Here is a 19,392-nt window from a genome sequence, read left to right on the forward strand (position 1 = left end):
AGGAACACTCTTCTGAGTGTAAACACTTTCACTGGCCACCAAAATCCGAAGACATGAACATTATTGATTATATCTGGGATGCCTTGCAACATGCTGTTCAGAAGAGATCTGCACCCCTGGATACTCTTACGGATTTGTGGACACCCCTGCAGGATTCATGGCATCAGTTCCCTCCAGCACTACTTCTGATATTAATAAAGTCTATGCCATGTTGTGTAGTGGCACTTCTGTGTAATTGTGGGGGTCCTACATGATTTTGGGCAGGTGTACCAGTTTCTTTGGCTCTTCAGTGTACATTACATTTACTAATAATGTAATCTTCTTGTACGTCACTTTAGTTGGGAGCACAGTCTAGTTCTAAATCAGGGACATGTTGATATTCTACCACTGTTTAATCACCAGATTTCACACCATCTGTGGCTTCTTACTGCATAATTTATTCAGTCTTGCCAGTATTTTTTTGGGGTTCATTGTCCAAAAAGGGTACAACACTCTTTACACTGCAATCATAAATGTAAAATGAAATCGCTATGTGTATTCAGCAAAATTGTGTGCTACACTACACCACATGATGCTTGCTTGAAGTTTAAGGTGTAATTCCTTGTGCTATCTCTGAAACTTCTCCTCTGTGGTTCATAGGATGGCAAAATGTAAATTTTGTGTAACCAGTGGGAAGGTAGTTATAAGTAACAAGTTAGAAGTTAGAAAAATTTTGAAGAAACGACAGATACTTTAAAAAAATTATGTACCTTGTTCTGTTGTCCCCTCCAAAAACTTCATCTTCTGGATTTGTAACTTGTCAGTTCCAACAGCTCTGTCTGAGACGAATTCAAAACAGATGAAATGAACCCACATACAGTGAGGAACTCCCAGTAGATGGCCCCCTCTTATCTAGGATCTGTCCTGTACCTTTTTAATCTTCCTCAACCTCCTTCACTTCTCACCATTGAAGTGACTAATAATTCTCAGTCCTCAACCTCCTTCACTTCTCACCATTGAAGTGACTAATAATTCTCAGAGCTAGGCTTCTGTCTGTGTGTCTGTCTGTGTGTCTGTCTGTGTGTCTGTCTGTGTGTCTGTCTGTGTGTCTGTCTGTGTGTCTGTCTGTGTGTCTGTCTGTGTGTCTGTCTGTGTGTCTGTCTGTGTGTCTGTCTGTGTGTCTGTCTGTGTGTCTGTCTGTGTGTCTGTCTGTGTGTCTGTCTGTGTGTCTGTCTGTGTGTCTGTCTGTGTGTCTGTCTGTGTGTGTCTGTCTGTCTGTGTGTCTGTCTGTGTGTCTGTCTGTGTGTCTGTCTGTGTGTGTCTGTCTGTCTGTGTGTGTCTGTCTGTGTCTGTCTGTGTCTGTCTGTGTGTGTCTGTCTGTGTGTGTCTGTCTGTGTCTGTCTGTGTGTGTCTGTCTGTCTGTGTCTGTCTGTCTGTGTGTGTCTGTCTGTCTGTCTGTCTGTCTGTGTCTGTCTGTGTGTGTCTGTCTGTCTGTGTGTGTCTGTCTGTGTGTGTCTGTCTGTCTGTGTCTGTCTGTCTGTGTGTGTCTGTCTGTGTGTGTCTGTCTGTCTGTGTCTGTCTGTCTGTGTGTGTCTGTCTGTCTGTCTGTCTGTCTGTCTGTCTGTCTGTGTGTGTCTGTCTGTCTGTCTGTGTGTGTCTGTGTGCCTCTGTGTGCCTCTGTCTGTGTGTCTGTGTGTGTTGGCAATGAAAAGCTGCCTGTGAATGTGGTATGTCACTTCACTGAATTGTCATCAAACCTGGTGCTGTAAGTTACCTTTCCTCAGTGCTGGGCAGGCCATAATATAACCACTTGCTTAACATTTCATTTCTCAGTGAAAGAATACAGAGCAAATGTAGTATTTTCACTGCTGCATCACCCCACATTTGGGGTCAGTGGGGTTCAAATTCACGTCTGGTTATAGTAATTTGAGTTCCATATGCTTTCCCCGAATTACTTCATATAAATGTCCAGATGATTTCCTTGAAAAGATTTGCCCATTTTGCCTTCGCCAATCTTGAAAGTTTGTTAGGCTCAGTCTCCAGTGATCTCATTGTTGACAGAATGTTAGGGCTTAATTTCGCAACTTAACTGGTGAACAGTTATACTTGCCGACAACTATCTTATATTGGTCACAGCAGGTACCATCCCATATGTAAACCTCTGCTCATTGCACATTAGGTCACCGAAATTAACAGGACCATTGTATTGGACCTTCAAAGCATGAGAAAGTATCATTTGGACTGTCAAATTGTGCTTCAAGACAGTAATGTCTGCGGCAATGTATGGGTATACTATCTGATCAGAAGTATGTGGACACCCTATATAATCCGGAATTGAATGCTAGACATCATAGGATGTAGACTCACCAGTATAAAAGGAGATGGGGAGTATTGTGTTGTTTTTAGAGTAGCAGTAACAGCAGAACATGTCTGTTAGGAGAGCTCATTGACTCCAATCATGGGTGGTGATGTGAATAAGAGGTGGAAATGTGAAAGAACAACCATATTTAAACCAATATCAGGCGGACCTAATGTACTGGTGGTCAGGGATAGTCAAACATTGCAAGGGGATCAGTTGTAAATAATCACATGACATCTGCAAAATGAATCACTTGGGAGTTCCAAAGTGTTAGGAGCAGTCCAGCTAGCACAATAAATATACACAAGGAGTTAAACATCCTGTAGTTAGTGGTAAGTGATGCTAGAGATGGCATAAAGGGTGATGCCAGTAGTCTGTGAATGATTGGATACAAATAATTTGGAGTGATGAATCAGCTATACCCTGTGACAGTAAGAATGGTTTGGGACAGATCTGTAGGCCACTATGGACTGGATTAATTTGTGACTTCAGGAATGATCAAAGTGCCTTCATTGAGCTCTTTCACTCATCCTGGATGGCAGTGCCAAGAATTTTGGCAAGTTGATGCACCTGAGGTTAGATATGACCACCTCACAAATCAAAAGGAATTTGAAGCCATGGATTGAATGATTCCTCGAAAAACCAAAGCTATTGACAGAAAGTCAGTGGCGTTGATCTCAGAATAATCAGAATACTGATAGATTTGGCTGGGGAACATTACCTGCCATCATTTGTATAGCCAACAGTGAAGTACAGAGTCGATGGTGGTACAGAATGGGGATGTTTTTAGGCTGTGGTCTTCTTATTGCATTTAGAAAATGCTAAATGTGGAAGGATTTGAACACATTTTACAGCACTGGGATAAGATTCTCATAGAATGTCAACTCTGCTTCAGACATTTACTTCCAGTATAACTGCCTTTTCTGGTTTCAGCAGCTCCTGGGGAAGAATGGGCTGCCATTCTTCCACGAACATTCAGACACCTCCTTGAAATCATCCCCAGCAGAGTTCAGGCCATTCTAAAAGCAAAGGGTGGGCACACCCCATATCAGAAATAAATCGTGTTTGCCAACAGGGACTGTTAAGGTATTTTTGCAAGCAAGAAGTTTGTATGGGATGAAATCTTGTGTTCTTTCTTCCTACAGTAAGTTTTCGGGAGAAAGACACATCATCACATTGCTCTCAAATTCTCTCAAAAGGGTTTAAAAATTTCTCCACACTAACATGGGGCTCTTGTGTCTTGAAATTAGCTCCAACCAATCTCTGGAAGTTGTTGACAGCAAATCAGTTTTCAGTCTTCTGGAATCCATACTGTAGCATGTCTCACTACCTTAAAGTGGGGAGGAGGAACTACATGTTACTATGTAGTCTGTAATCTGGTTACAGATAAGTATATGTTTGTTGTAATGTCAGTGCTATACCAATGAGCGATGAGCATATAGGTAGTAATTGTTATTTAGGTGGCACATCCCAACTGGAAAAATTTCTGGTTTTCCTCCCAGGGGCTGAATAGGAATAAAAGTTAAAGAACTAAACTCTGATTATCACTAGGCAAGTTTAAACACTGCACAGGCTGTGTACCTGAACTACTATTATATGCTGATAGAACTATAGAAAATGATTGGACTCAATTAATGAAACCTAATTAACTTTTATTTTGCACTGGATTAAATGTTGGTTGATTATATGTAACTACAACATGGAGTGTGCACACTATTTCTTGTTGAGGATGAGCTTGTGTGCAGTAATGTCAAATGTGATGGTTTGAGGCAATGTTTCAGCTAGTAATACCGGTGTGCTTCATCTTGTCAGTAGTACTGCGACCTACACCCATTTGAACCTGCTTACTGTATTCAAACCTTGGTCTCCTACAATTTAACCCCCACCCCACTTCTCCACCTTGCGTCATTATCAGATTGCCTCTTCCTAGATACCTCAGGATGCGTCCTATCAAGCAATTGCTTCTTTTAATCAAGTTATGCCGTAAATTTCATTTTCCACCTGTTTGGTTCAGTACCTCTTCATTAGTTATTCAGTTTAGCCATATAATGTTCTGCATTCTTCTGTAACATGTTTCAAAAGCTATTCTGTTCTTGTCTGAACTGTTTATCAACATGTAGCTCTTGTACAAAGCTACACTACAGAATAATACATTCAGAAAAGACATCTTAACCATTTAATTTATATTCAGTGGTAACAGATCCCTCTTCCTCAGAAATACTTTTCTATTTATTGCCAGTCTACATTTTGCATACTCTTTACTTCGGGCATCAGTTATTTTGCTGCCCAAATAACAAACTTTCTCTATTTTAGTGTCTTATTTCCTAACAAAATTTATTGAGTTCAACTACACTCCATTACTCTTATTTTTGTCGATGTTCATCTTTACCGATGCTATCCATTCCATTCAACTGCTCATTCAAGTCCTTTTGTCATATCTGATGGAATTACAATCTCATTGGCAAAGCTCAGTAGTTTGTATTTCTTCCCCCTGTAATTTAGTTCCTCTTCCAAGTTTTTCCTTGGCTGCTTGCTCAGTGTACAGATTGAATAACATCAAGGACAGGTTACAATTCTGCATCATTTCCTTCTCCACTACTGCTTTCCATTCATGTCCTTCAACTCTACAGGGTGGTGCAAAAGTTGCTGGATGCTGGGCATTGTTTTAAACAAAATAATAGGAAATGTTTCATTACAAATACAAACAATACATACAATTATTTTTTATGTTCAGACTGTTTTCATTAATACATCTTTGGAGTCTCTAACACTATTATGTACTCCATTATGACATAGTGTGCTTATCATTGTCCAAATCATGAAACGTGTCAGGTATGTAATCTTTTAATTCAGCTGTGGTGCTAGGCTTATGAGAATAAACAGAGTCCTTGATGACTCCAGTAGCACCACTTTTTATAAAAAAAAGATGTTTTTAATGTGAAAATCCTTTCTCCTGGACAATTCAGAAAACTACAGCTGTAAACACATCTCACTGTAAACACTTCTCACAAATCAGCCTTTCCAAATTAATTACTTAGGTTATTGTTTGTTTTCTGTCATTACATTGTATATCAGCTTGATAAGGTGCAATTATCACCTTTTGGTAATAACATAATGGCTTAAAACTTCTACTGTACTACATCTTGTTACTTTTGTTTTTATTAAACAAACTGTCCAGTGACTTTTGCATCACACTGTATATTACTGCAGTCTCTCCCTCCCCCTCTGATATTATTACAAAGTAAAATGAAGTACCATTAGCTGCAGTCATAGTCAGTGAAGGATGTAGGCTTTTAGTTTCTGAAGTGTATGTAGATACTGTCAGTACACCTGCATAAACAAGTTTGGTTTTTCTTTATCAACTGTCTGTTACAGATGCAAAGAAATGGAAGGAAAAGTTTGAAGAAGCAAAAATGATTGTGGAGACTCAGCTAAACACAAGCTCTAGTGGTAAGTTTCCAACAAATCTAATTAAATGTTTGCTTTAAAATCTGCTCATTGTTAAAGAATATAACATCATCTGATATTTAAGTATCTCAGAGCTAGTGTTTTGTCAGTAATGTAATGTTGTATTTCATTTATGTTGCCCCTTAATATATTCACAATTCTGTTTAGGAAATGAATCCAATGATCAAATAAATACAGAAAATCACCAAAGTGATGAAAATGAAAGTGATGAAAGTCAAGAGATTTGTGTTGCAGAAGATGAAAATTTGAATGAGAAACTGGAGCAGTTAAAAGTGGCTGATGAAAAAACAGCAGATACGAAGTTAGAAAAGCCTGAAGTGGCAGAGGGTGAAACTGCAAAGTAAAGTTACTGTAGCTATAGATTTTCTATGGGTCTTCGTGAAAGATATTTTTATACGTATGATATGTGGACCTAGAATTATGCTTTTATTGTGATATGAAATCAGATTCCTGTGACTGGTTGAGTAATGTGGAAAATATAAACTTGACATTCCTGATGTTCTCATTATTTTTATTCCTTGTCAACTACAGATATTCTGATTTCATATTTTTTGCCATGTGTGGAGATGACTATATATTGACTATGTTATTCATATTATTATATAGCTTGCTGAGATTATATATAATTAAACATACTATTGAGTTATGTTGCTCGTCATTGTTGATTCCTAATTGTCTTGTATGCATGCTAAAATAAAACTTTTGTGGTCCAGTAACATGACAGTAGAACAAAACTTTTTTTCTTTAAATTTAAAGATTCTCTCTCTTCCCCCCCCCCCCCCCCCCTCTTCCATGCACATGACTCAAGATTATTTGCTCACACACCAGCAGACATTACACAGAAACCTGTGTTCTGTTGAATTCATACTGGAAAACGTCTTAGGTGAAATGGGAAGGTTATGGTAGTATGTAAACACTTTCTGATTAACTCATGGAAAAGCAGCAGCATTGAGTCATTGGTAGGCATGCACAAAAAGGAATGAAACTTCCTACATTTCAGAGTAATCCTTTTTTGAGATATAATAAAATACAAAGAGCATGTGTGTTGGATAGAGGAAGAGAGGGGTGTAAGGCAGGGGGAGGAGGATTGGGAGGGGGTGGCAGTTTGCCAGGGAGAGGCAGTTTGCCAGGGAGATATGTGGGAGGGAGGAGTGGCAGGTACAAGAGTAAGGCATGTGATGCATGGATGTTGGAGCTGGTGCAGAGTAGCACACGTTAAATGTGACGTGAAATGTGAGGGGGACAGGACAGAGAAAGGAGAAACTGTTGGGTGGAGAGAGTGGATTACTGCAAATTGAGGGCAGGGCAATTATGGGAGCAAAGGATGTGCTGCAAGTATAATGCCTATCTTTGTAGTTAAGGGGTGCTGTTGGTGGGGGCGGGGGGGGGGGGGGGGGGGGGGGAGTATCTGTACAGCCCTCATTGTTAAATAGCAATTGAAATAGAATATGTTGTGCCACCATTCATCCACAGGATAGCTAATTGTTAATTGCACTGATAAAACTATTGTTTGTGGAGGCAATTACTGAGAGCTATTAATTTTATTTTTACTGTAGGTGTGCATACTTATTGATGTAATACTTCTGCTTATTACCTTAGGTAATAAGGGTATCAAGTATTGATTAGTAGTTAAAAGAAACAGCTACAGAGTGAAGTAATGTCATCATTGTAAGTTGGTTTTGAGTGCTGATTTAATGAGACTGATTAAAAGTACACTCCATTCTGTAAGTACCAACAATGACAATGTGGTGATAGATTAGTTGCCAATACAGGCAATCTGTTGAAATAGCAGCAACAGAGGTTTCCTGTTAGTAGAATTCCTTGAGAGTTGCACATTCTTAATAAGTTTGCAAAATTTTCAGTTGTAATTAATGAACATGTCAAATGTTGTCACTATGCATTACTAAGTGCTGATGAAACCATTAAAAATGGCTGAATCCCTGATTCCAGGAATTTAAAAATTTACTTTTCTGTAAAATGGAAAATGTAGCTCTCCAAATGAAGGGAGAAACACAAAGCTCCAGCAATGCTGGTAGTATCGCCGGGCTAATAATGCTACTCCAATAATGTGCCAAGTATTGTTAATAATCAGAAGGCAAAGTATAGTAGTTATGCTGCCAGTGTTGCTTCAATTGGGACCTTACTTTGTGAGTAAAAGCAAAACTTTGAAGTAAAAAGAAAGTGGGCTCCAAAACATTTTGAAGCAATGATACTCGTTATTTTAAACACTGTTTTAGATATTGCTGTAACGGGCTTCAATTTTTAGATTGTTCGTGTTGATGAACCTTCCAACTGGATGACACATTAATTAGGTCATCAAACAGCTAAGTTTCAGACTTTGCTCTTTGGTAGTTTATACCAGGATCAGAACAACAAAGTGAATGACAGTCATTACTTCTGTAAATGAGTCCACAATCGTGTCAGTATGTTATTGATAAACGTCCACTGTAATTGAATGAAAGTGTATAATTCACGATGACTGGTTTTGGCTTTCTACTGTCGTCAGATTATTAGTAGTCCGATATAAGAATCAATGTCAAATAGTCCATACACACAGGTACATAAAATACACAATAGTCATTAATGTATGTCATTACCATAACTTCAGCCAGTCAGAGAATGAGTGTGGTCACATCTGTTCTGTTCCCTGTTCTCATTCCTCTCCCTCAAATTTCAGTTGCAGACAATGCTGACAGGTGGTAACATAAATGAATCATTTTCATGTGGCATGTTTATTTTACATGTTACAAAAATGCAGAGAGTAGTGATAAATGTATTACATCCTATTAAGCAAACAATACACCTAAACTAAGGATATGTAAATGTGTCAAGAATGGAAATTTAGAATCTGCTGCTGTAGACATAATGTATGCACATGGCCAAGATGAAAATTGCAATCTTCCATGCTCAACTGTCAGTCACTTATGGTTGACCTATAGGAATCTCCCACACTGACACCTTAAAAATTTTTGTATATTTATACTCAGCAATGTCTATTCTGACGTAGCATTAATGGGAAGATATTTATTACATACTCAAGAATGCAGTTTGCACCCACAGTCATATTAAGCAACTCGGCATTTAAATATTCGGTCACAAAAAAAACATTGCAGAGTCTATGCTTACCACACATACAGACCTCAGGTAGAAAGCTCTGGGTGCACAACGCCACACATCCTGTCCATTAACAAATCATCCAGGTACTACACTTTTGTCATACACACTAAATACAACTTTCCAATTCCAAAAAGCACTGCCTTGTTACAAAATACCTAGTAGACCTTTTAATACTTCAACACATTACTTTATTAAGGGTATCACTTTCTGAAATTTGATCCTTTCCCCAATGCCCTTCTTACATCTGTAACATCACTGTAAAACAGGACACTGCCAGTCCACCCTAGCCTATGATTATTCCTGCTTTGTCACATGTATGCACCTACATAACTTCTGAGAGCTCCACCTGTGATAAACCCATCAAAGGCAGAGCAACATGTAAAACTATACATCTTTTCACTCCTTCATTTTTGCATAGGAGTCAACCATTAAAATGGATGAGTACACGAACTTGCAAAAATAAGAATCTGCTTTGGTTATACCCAGTATCAAGTTGTTGAACATGCTTTCACATGACTCAAATTGGGGTGTCTCCTTCACTAAAAGGCCAACTGAATCCTCACTTTCCTCCCAATTCTTAGTATTATACTTCTCACTTTGCTGTCTCATCTCTGGAGTGAAGGTCCTCTAGAGATGGGTGCTTCTAAACATGGGTCAGTGACCTGCCCGTTCTTACTGAGCTTCCCTAATTTTATCGTCTTACCTTGCTAAGGATGAAGTTAAGTTCCAAAATGATAAATTTTTGTACTTGTTTGTCTATTGGTAGTGTTGAAATTTCACCATTTTGAGGATATGCTGGGTAGCCATTCTGTTTCTTATAATTCTGTGTGTTCATTTTTAGTTAGTGTGCTATCTAACGATCTATGAGGAATTAATTAATTAACCCATAACATTAGTTTGACACAAATAAGAAGTGATCTCCATGATAAAACTAATTTTGGTTTGTTGCTGTGGCTCCACTGTTGGAGTTAGCTGTTAAACTGTAATTTGAAATAGGATATTGTTTCTAACCTTGAGAGAGCCCATCTTCAGTTCAGATATCAAGTTGAGATTATGATTTGTAATATCTTATATCAGTTGAATAGCAACTTCTTATTGAAAAATTATTGCTCAGTTCAATTATAGATTTGTTGAGGGACAAATGAAGCACTAACCTAGAAGTTTATTGAATGTCAGTGTATTTACTTTTTTCTCTTCTCCCCCCCTCCATACTTCCTGAGAGCACTAAAAGCAATGTGTTAATGGTATATGAAGTTTGTCAAAATTCTCCATTTCATTTAAAAGTCTGTCAAATGTATGGACATGTAAGGCAAAAACTGTATGCAGGCAGAGCACATAATGCAGACAATAGTTGATTAAAAAGTGTATATTTTAATTATACTGTAGGGAAGTCATTATAGAGGCAGATGTTTTGTTTCTGTGGAAGTTCTGCTGCTTGCGTGGATGCGCTTGCTTCAGATTACCTTAAAAAATTTATGTATATGGATAGTTAATTATTTACGAATCGTGTTACTTCCTCTGTTACTCATGACGACGAATACTGCAATGACACCTCCAGAACCTAATTGATTCCATAATGTCCACTTTGTATATTCCACTTTGTATATTTGGCAGATTTATTACACCGACAGCATTATGTTCAGAAAGTATGCAGGAAGGCGAAGTTCCAATATCTTCAAATTTTCAGTGAGTTAACAAAACAGTGAATTTTTGTGTGCATAGTACGTTGTCAAGTATGGTGATTATGTGCCAGAAGAAGATCCTAGTAACTAAGGATCAGACTTGGAATACTAAGCCACATACAGGTTACAACTGCACCTGCCAGTAAATTCTAAGCAAATTTCGAATTTTTGCATGTATACCACTTGAAGAAAATATACAAAAACAATGGAACAGTTACTTATTAATTTACATCTGTCTCTAGTTATATTGATGTTACTTTTTAATCTTCTCTATCGTCTTACTTTTTAACTACATTTTTGACCTAGAGTTGATTGTAGGCTGTTGCTCACCATAGTTGGGACAGCGTAAGCTGATGTCAGACAGCTCGCAGCAGTGTCGATGGCTTTTAATTGCCAAGTGCTAATGGCTACAAGTGAAACCAGTTGGTGTTTGCAGAGTTTTAATACCACCATGGTATTTCCATAGAGATGTTTAAAAAATTACGTTACTGATTGAGTCCCCCTAAGCTGCAGTACCCAGCCCACCGTAACTATCAGGGATCAACTTACGCCAACTCAGTTATAACATCAGACTGACTTACTTCATGTAAGAGTCCCCCCTACCTTCACCACACAGAATTTAACACAGGAGAACACCTGAAAATTAGAAATGGGTTCATTCTACTTCAATGAAAAATGGAAACCAAACACACATCTTTTAAATCCATTGTATTTAAAAAATACAAACTGCAACAAAAACAACTAACAGCCAATTTGCACATATTAAACAGCAAATACACATGTTCTTGAAAACAAAACCACAACCATTCCATCTTTGTAGGAGTCTGCTACACGTAACAGTAATGGAAACATACAGAGTAGGCAAAAACACATACAAATCAGGCCATAATTAAAAGGAAAAGTGTAATGTGTTTATGGCTTTAAAGAAACATGAAAAGGTGAGACATCTTCCGTATTGCACCAAAATTACCTACTAGTATTTACCTTTTAGCTTATGCTATGGGTAGCTTATACAATATAACTTTCTGAACACAATTTGTATCAATAAAAAGCAATGATTTAAAAGTATGGTAATTTTATAGAACTTTTTAAAATTTAATTACACCACTGAGCAAGTAACATTTCTGAAGAGTGGTACCATGTTTACACATAATTTTATCACTACTGTCATACATACAAGTCACTCAACCAAACTATTCACATTCTTGTTTTGTTGTGCTGGAATGTTTGCCTTATCTCAGTCTTTCTGCTGATAGCTGATATCCGAATAGGATATTATAGTTCATCGTGTGTGAATGACTGCAAGATATTAAGTCGATGTTGCATTTCCTCTTTCTTTTCTTTACTCAGCTTGCCTTTTGCCAAATTTTGAACTCGCTTCATTTCGTTGGGAATGAACTCGTCCCCTTTCTCCAGGGCTTTTCGCATCATTTTGACGTAGGTTTCTGCTTTTTGCTGATCTACCTTACCTTTTGTCTTGTCCCACTCATCTTCTGCTTCTCTCAAAATTGTTTTCTTTGCTTCTTTATCATTTGTTTCTGAAAACTTTGCTGCTAGTTTGTCAAAAGTTTCCAAACATCCAGGTAATCCTATATGGATTCCTGAAAATTTGCGGATGAATTTCTTTATATTGTCTGCAGTGAAATCTGTGTCTGTGAAAGTAACTGGCTCTTCCTTCCCCTGCAGAAATAATTTCACAACTGGAAAATCATCTTTGGTGACTTTGAAACGTTCAGCAAGATCAGAGTTTTCTTTTTCACCATAGTCCTTCACACCAACTTCACCAATAAGCAGGTCAGGAATGTCATGGGTAGCATGGGAGACTTTTGCAAATTCTTCATGCTTTTCACCATAAGGGTATGCAACATCAAATTTTATCACTGATGCTTTAAACCTCGAAATAATCTGGAGAAGAAATGAAAATCTGTCAGTTACATAAAACAATTACAGGTCAATTATATCAAAATAGCCAAAATTGAGCCATTGACAATCATGATAACAGAATTTTGCAACTGTCCTAAATAACACGAGCTTTTACCTTTTAGCCAATATGAAACTCAAAGAGAGAAGGAACATAGTGCCTGTTAAGACATACTAAATTATATGCCGTCAAGTATGCACATGACAAGAAAATTTTAAGCTTCCAAACACCTGAACATACTTCATTAATGACCTAACTGAATCATTTAGAAATATTTCTTAAAAAGTATCAATTCTTTGCATAATATAATAAATACACTCTGTGATGTTTTAACATGGACACTGTTATTGATGTACAAGACTTAAACTACTTAGCCATTGGTGTCAACAACTGAGTACCTATGACAAAGCAGAAGAGAAAAGATGTGGTAAAACACTTCAGTTTCTGGTAAGTATTCAAATCATAGCAACATACAGAGTAACTCAGATGTCTTTTTCTGGTTATAATTTTGACAAACTTATTATTATGAGAAACTATAAGAAGTCTGAGTCATTCCATGTCAAATCATGCAGGCCATGTCACCCATCATCTCAAATTTTCATGAAACCTTGTACATTTTCTTATATTTCCAAGAACTTGTGCAAAATTCTTTTGCTCTAAGGCAAACTTTTTACATCTAATTTTAAATGTGGTGATATTTTGATAACCGGGCCCTGCAAGAATGTCAATGCAAGATGTTACTTATCTATATAATGCCCATAACTCAGGTCTTTACGAAGCTTTTACTTTGGAATTTTTTTCATAAGTTTAAGAGAAGCATATATTTAAAACATGTAATTATTTAAGCAGTAAAGTTACAAAGAACAATACAAAAAAATTTATTTGTTACTTTCCAACTTCAAGAAAAGAACACACACATTGAAAATACCTGTATCACATTTCTCGAACCTGGTGGTAACTTATTATTGGTCTTAAATAATTCCCAAGAGAGCACATAATGTGATAAAATAAAATGATTAATGGGTTTTTACGAATGGACACACACATAAATTTGAAATCAATACTTTGTGTTATGATATGGAAAAAAATTAGTTCTAGGTATGATCATCCATACATGATGCCCACTGCTTCAGATTTTCACAAAACTTTTTCTGCTTGTTACTTTTTGCATGGCAATAGTGAATGCAAAATTTCTCCACATACTTCATGTAGTTTGAGGGGGGGGGGGGGGGGGGGGAATGAAATTTTTTACAAATGCAAATGCTGCAACTTGAGTTTGTCATTTGGATTGCATTATTCCAGACAAAAATAATAATTACAACAATTAATCTCTTATTTTCAACAAATCACTCATATTTTCCTATATCACAGAAGGGATGTATCTTTATTGGAAACAAGATTAGTAACTATTGGCTGGTTGGTTTGGGGTATAAAGGGACCAAACTATAGGGTCATCAGTCGCTTTTTTCTCATGTAAATGAGGCTCAAGTTAAAACAATTCCCAAAAGGAGTAGAGGAAAAGAAAAGGGCAGAAAACTAACGGGAAACCGCACGGAAAGAGGAAACTAAACAAGCTACCCAAATGAGGAAAACATACACTAAAGGTAAAAGTAGCAGGAGGTAGTAAAATAATATAGCAGATGGCCAAGGCTGGCTGATTACAATTAGCCAGCCACTCTGCAACACACTAAAGTCTCCACCCTAAAAGAGAAGTCACGATTAACACACACAGAGACAACAAGAATGTCAATACAATCAGTAGCGAAGCCATAAGGAAGGTGCAGTCATGGACCCTCACTCACAGCTTTTCAGTTTTTTGCAGCCAAGATTTACATCATGAACTTTTGTCGTCGTCATTATTTTCCACCCCCATCCAGGTCTTTACCTCGATGACCAACTACTTGACGTATTGGAGACTTACCACTTTTTGGGACTGATCATCGACACCCACTTAACTTGGGTTCCCCATCTTAGCCTGCTTAAGGAAAAGTGCTAGTGGCATCTTAATATTATTCGATGCCTCAGCCACACTGACTGGAATGCTGAACACCATACACCACTGCAGCTGTACAAAGCCCTCATACAGTCTTGTAGAGACTCGAATGGATCAGCATCACTTTCCGTGCTGCAGCTGCTAGACCCTATCCACCATTGTGGAGCTCAGCTTGCAACGGGAGCTTTCCAGATGAGCCCAGCGAACAGCCTCCTCATGAAAGCTGACATTCCCCCATTGCAGCCCCGGTGGAAACTATTGCTTGCAAATTATACTGCCCACGTTCATAGTTCAGCTCACCATCGTAATTACCGTCTCCTTTTTCCTAACACGGCGATCCATCTCTCGCAACGGTGGCCCAGAACAGGACATCCCCTTGCAGTCCATGTCCGGTCACCACTTACTGAACTGTTATCGACTTATGGTAATACAGAAAATCAAATTAAGCTGTTGTGGTCCAAACAATGATTATTAAATATCTAAAACACTGACAGCTGATACAAGATTTATTTTTATCGAAACAGTTTTTTAAAACATTACACGGGTTAACTTTATTTAGAATGTCAAATCTTTAACAACAACAACTATTCTAGCCACAATAATGTTAATTTAAAATGTACACGTTTAGCAGTGAAGATCCCTGAAACTGTCTATGAAACTTCTTAAGAACAACTCTGTTTTTAATCCACTATGACAAAATATATTGCGTTAACCTAATATTTTCTTAATTAAAGTAAAATATTCTTCCTAATGATGTTGATCTGGGTGCACCAATACCACATCAAATGTTTTCCAAAGGCACAAAACAAAGTCTTCCTTCTCAGGCTAAAAGGACACTGCTGGGACAAGTGGGCGGAGAAAACAGTTTGACGTCTCCTTCATCACAGACATTTCTGACGAAGGCAAAGTACAGCTAATGCAAAAGAATTTTGTTGCGGACGAGTGCATGTCCATTGTGAGGCATTTTCACTTAATGAAAAAAAAAAATCAAGGAAGGCTTTCCAGAAGAAGTTACTCTTCCAATCTCCACAGGATCACATGTTGAAAATCTCTTCTTGAGGTTTGTGCATAGGAAATCCTACACCGATTTTTTGTAAGTGGTGAAAACAACATATGTCAATATTAGCTTTGCAGAAATCATGGGAACCAGATGCAGTTGTTATTAGTGAACCATCTGCTAATTGAAGACTAGCTCTTCTCCATATACATTTTATGGTTCCTCCTAAACCATCACATACACATTTACTGTGGATAGTAGCAAAAAAAGAATGCTCAGCATCAATTTTTGTGCTCACACACATTTTTAAAGCTTTTTCTATTCAATATTGAGCAGCACATTCATCACTGACATAATGCACTTTCTTCACTTGTCAGTAATACTCCACCAGCCACTTGAACATTTCTTTCTGGCCAGCATTTACATATTCTACATCATGTTCCATATCAGTACTTACGAAGCAGTGGTTCACAATTACCTATTTACTTTCTTCATTTACCACATTACCACACGCAGGATGGTTCGTACAGCTGCGGCTTATTATTAGAGTATATTCATCATTTTTGCAGAAATAAATGACAATCTTCACCATTTCATAAGCAATAACTTCCCCCTTTTCGGTTTAGGAACTGATAAAATACCCATTTCTGTTTACTTTTCCTTACTTGTCAAACCATGTGCTCACCAACATGGAATTCTACATTATCTTTTCTGTTGACCAAGAGGAAGGAGCTAAAGTTAAAATCTAAATTTTTTCAGGTATTCTTATGCTAGTCACTTTCTTCCATGAACAATAGCAAGGCATCAAAATGTTTGGCTTTCTCAACAATTAAGTTATCAAATTTTTCTCCTCTACAGTCAGAATCTTCACTACTGCCATTTTATGCCCTACACACTTTTCTTTCCAAAACATGCTTCCTTTTTCTAGCTTCTTATGCCATGTGTAGCCTTGTGATTTCATTTCTACCAGTGACATCAGTTTTCTGTTCACAAAACTTATAACATGTGCACATGTTATGGCCTAGTTTTACATAGATTCTTTTAGCACAATGTTTTAGACAAAGGCAAACAAACTGACCTCAAAGATTTTTAACTGTTTGTCTGCATATTTTGAAGAATCAACAAGTTCTTTGATTACTTTCAAAGATTTTCGGATATCACTATCTGTGATGTCCACATATAGTAGCACTTTCTTGCTCTTGTGGGAAACTTCTACTGAACTCAGCTCTTATATTTTTGGTACAGTTTTTACTAAGGTATAGGGTGTCAAATGACATGGCGGTTTTTAGTAATTTTCCAACAGTACATTAATTCAAATTTTCCACTGCAATTAACTGAGCACTAATTCACTTATAACATGCTTTATACAAGTGAAATGACGTGGCCAGCACCACAAACAGATATGATCTGTCTCACGGAAAGACAAACAGCAACTGATGCCAAAGAGACTAATTGTTGCATGCCACTTATTTTCAACAATGAATTTCAGCTATTGTTGCAAGGTTTCAAAGAAGCTACTGCTGTCTAAGAACACTTTTACCACTGTGAGCAGGTGACTGGCTGTAATATAGTCTTCAGTGAATGAATAAGTCAAATGAAAGGAAATAAATTTTCACACATAAAGTTAACCTTCCTGCCTAGAATGAGTTATACTTAAATTTGCTAATTTGGTACCATTGCATCTGAGGTAACAGAACAGTGAATGAGTGAACTTACTTAAAATGACACTTTTCCATCAAAGCAAAAGGTATTTCAATTTCAGATGTGTGTATCAAGTAGTAGAAGGAAAGATTTTGTTTTGTTTGAAAGCTTACAATCTATGGGATTATTTTAAACCAAAATCAGGTTCCCAGTAGGTTGAAGAAATGTGATACAGTCATTTTTCCACATCCTCACAATTTTTCTGAAATCGAAAACTGACATACATTAACATTTCTTAAAAAAAAATTTTCTTTGTAACTTTACTGCTTCAATAAAATGTAATGATCATATGGCATTTATTGGCCTATCAGTTAACTATATGCCTAACATAACTTTGAAAAAATTCCAAATCAAAAGCATCGCCAACACCTGAGCTATGGGCATTTATGTAGGTAAGTACCATTTTGCATTGACATTATTGGAGAGCCCAGTAACCAGAATATCACTACATTTAAAATTCGACACAAAATAAAGATGTTGTCTGGGTCTAAAAAGATTTTGCAGATGATACTGTGTTATAAGTATAAGCAAATGCTTTTGCGAAAATCTGAGATAGAGGGTTACAAATACTTTAATTATTGCCCGATTTGACGTGAAATGGCCCCTGTCACTGTCTCCTTACACGAATGTTTTCAGGTTCGCTGCAAAGTAGATTCCATTTTCGAGCGCAATATCTAACTTCTGTGAAGTCACAGTTGAGGGCCAAAATGAAATTGTCAGATTCGTTAAAATGTGAAAATATCCTGTTACATTTATAAAAGCTCAATAATCTTTAAATTTTCCCATTTCGTCCACTCTATCCAGTGAAACGTGCGCTCATATTCCAACAGATTGTAAGGTTACAGTCTCTAAGGTTAACAAATTGCACTTCGTTTTTGCAATTTCTAGCCGTATTTCCGAAGGTACTTCTCTGCACTCCAGAAACATAAAGTATTCCGCAAGTCAGCAAATACATACAAAAGCTTTTTATCACATTAAAGAAACTGCAATTTTATAACTTCCTTTCGTCTTATTCTTTGTAACATTAGCTGTCAATGGCTTTTTTTTTTCACCGCTCTAGTGCAGCCATTAGCCTTTTACAGAAATAACACAGAAGAAATACTTAAGACTAGTTGGATACATAGGTAATAAAAGTGGTGGGTATCCACGTATTTTGTTTCCGTCATTGCAGGAAAGAGTGTTACACAGTTTCATAGAAGTTGATATAGTAATCTCTGTATAGTATCCTGTTGAACTGTACTACATAATACATCTACGTTAGTTCAATTTCAAATTGAAAAGCTTAGTTTCGTAAAGAAATTAACAGTTTAATCCTCAAGAATTTTACACCGGTAACTTTCGTTATTGATCATGTGCCACATAAAATTACCGTACATCATACTACATAACTAAAAGTACTTACTTTGTCAAATGAATAGGAGTCTAAAGGCACACATCCTTTACAGTTTATAACTTCGGCGGACAAGGAATTGCAGAAAAGAAACACCAGAACCAACGCCAACATCTTCCTTCCTGGCTAAACAACAATACAACTACTTCGCCGCCTCCTTATCAAACCTTTTCGCGTACAGACACGTCAGTTGAAACAAACAGGGTAGCCAACACAAATCAACAATACAATAAGAAGTCTCGAAATCACGTATTTTCAAGCTCATACGAAGAGAATCTGAAACAGATTTATTGCCTATGACTGAAATTGTGTCAATGAGAATTTCGTTGTTTTTACATCTGTCGCCATTAGTTACTCGGCGCAGCTAACACATATAATCACCAGATAAAGAAAAACAAAAAAGTAAAAAAAAAAAAAATGCAGACAGCGAGGTAAATGCGGCAAAGTCAGTCGCCTACAAATTCTTAGTACAACTGAATGTGTTGGTGTATTTCATACAAATGTGTATTTCATTTACTGCAAAAGAGCTGTTTGAGGCCGAACAATAAAATAAAATTATATAATGTGGGAACCTCTAAAATGCAGGAAACAAAGATGTTCAGATGGCGAATGTCATAATTTCCATGATTTCCATACTAGTTGGGTATAGAACTCAGGCATCTGAGCAGAGGCCAACTGCAGCCCCATAGGCTCCTGTCATACACCATGTTATTATTGGCCAAAAAATTTGTCACCTTTTATGTGACTAAGGGTTATTTCAAGTCATGAACCTTACATCATTTATT

The 19,392-nt window shown here is 37.2% G+C and overlaps 2 protein-coding genes across 2 annotated transcripts in view; one reads left to right on the top strand and one right to left on the bottom strand.

The window, feature by feature from the left end:
• Window positions 1–6,522, top strand: part of LOC126284870 (ran-specific GTPase-activating protein-like) — a 31,555-nt gene extending 25,033 nt beyond the window's left edge. The window contains exons 5-6 of the mRNA XM_049984107.1: window positions 5,714–5,788; window positions 5,954–6,522. Coding sequence (XP_049840064.1) covers window positions 5,714–5,788; window positions 5,954–6,150 — 272 coding nt within the window. The 3' untranslated portion in view covers window positions 6,151–6,522. The remainder of the gene's footprint in view (window positions 1–5,713; window positions 5,789–5,953) is intronic.
• A 4,776-nt stretch (window positions 6,523–11,298) lies between these two features.
• Window positions 11,299–19,163, bottom strand: LOC126284869 (endoplasmic reticulum resident protein 29). The gene is made up of 2 exons (XM_049984106.1): window positions 18,620–19,163; window positions 11,299–12,510 (listed from the first exon to the last, which is right to left on the bottom strand). The coding sequence occupies exons 1-2, from the start codon at window positions 18,719–18,721 to the stop codon at window positions 11,881–11,883; spliced, it is 732 nt and encodes a 243-aa protein (XP_049840063.1). The 5' UTR covers window positions 18,722–19,163; the 3' UTR covers window positions 11,299–11,880.
• Window positions 19,164–19,392: the final 229 nt, after the last annotated feature.

This window comes from Schistocerca gregaria, chromosome 8 (genome assembly GCF_023897955.1).
Source record: "Schistocerca gregaria isolate iqSchGreg1 chromosome 8, iqSchGreg1.2, whole genome shotgun sequence".
NCBI classification, from domain to species: Eukaryota; Metazoa; Arthropoda; class Insecta; order Orthoptera; family Acrididae; genus Schistocerca; species Schistocerca gregaria.

Bases quoted from the DNA above. Each gene is read 5' to 3' on its own strand.
- LOC126284869 (XM_049984106.1), bottom strand. From the start codon at position 18,721: ATGTTGGCGTTGGTTCTGGTGTTTCTTTTCTGCAATTCCTTGTCCGCC. The intron at 12,511-18,619 runs GTAAGTACTTTT...TTTCTTCTCCAG, and splicing joins ACTCCTATTCATTTGACAAA to ATTATTTCGAGGTTTAAAGC.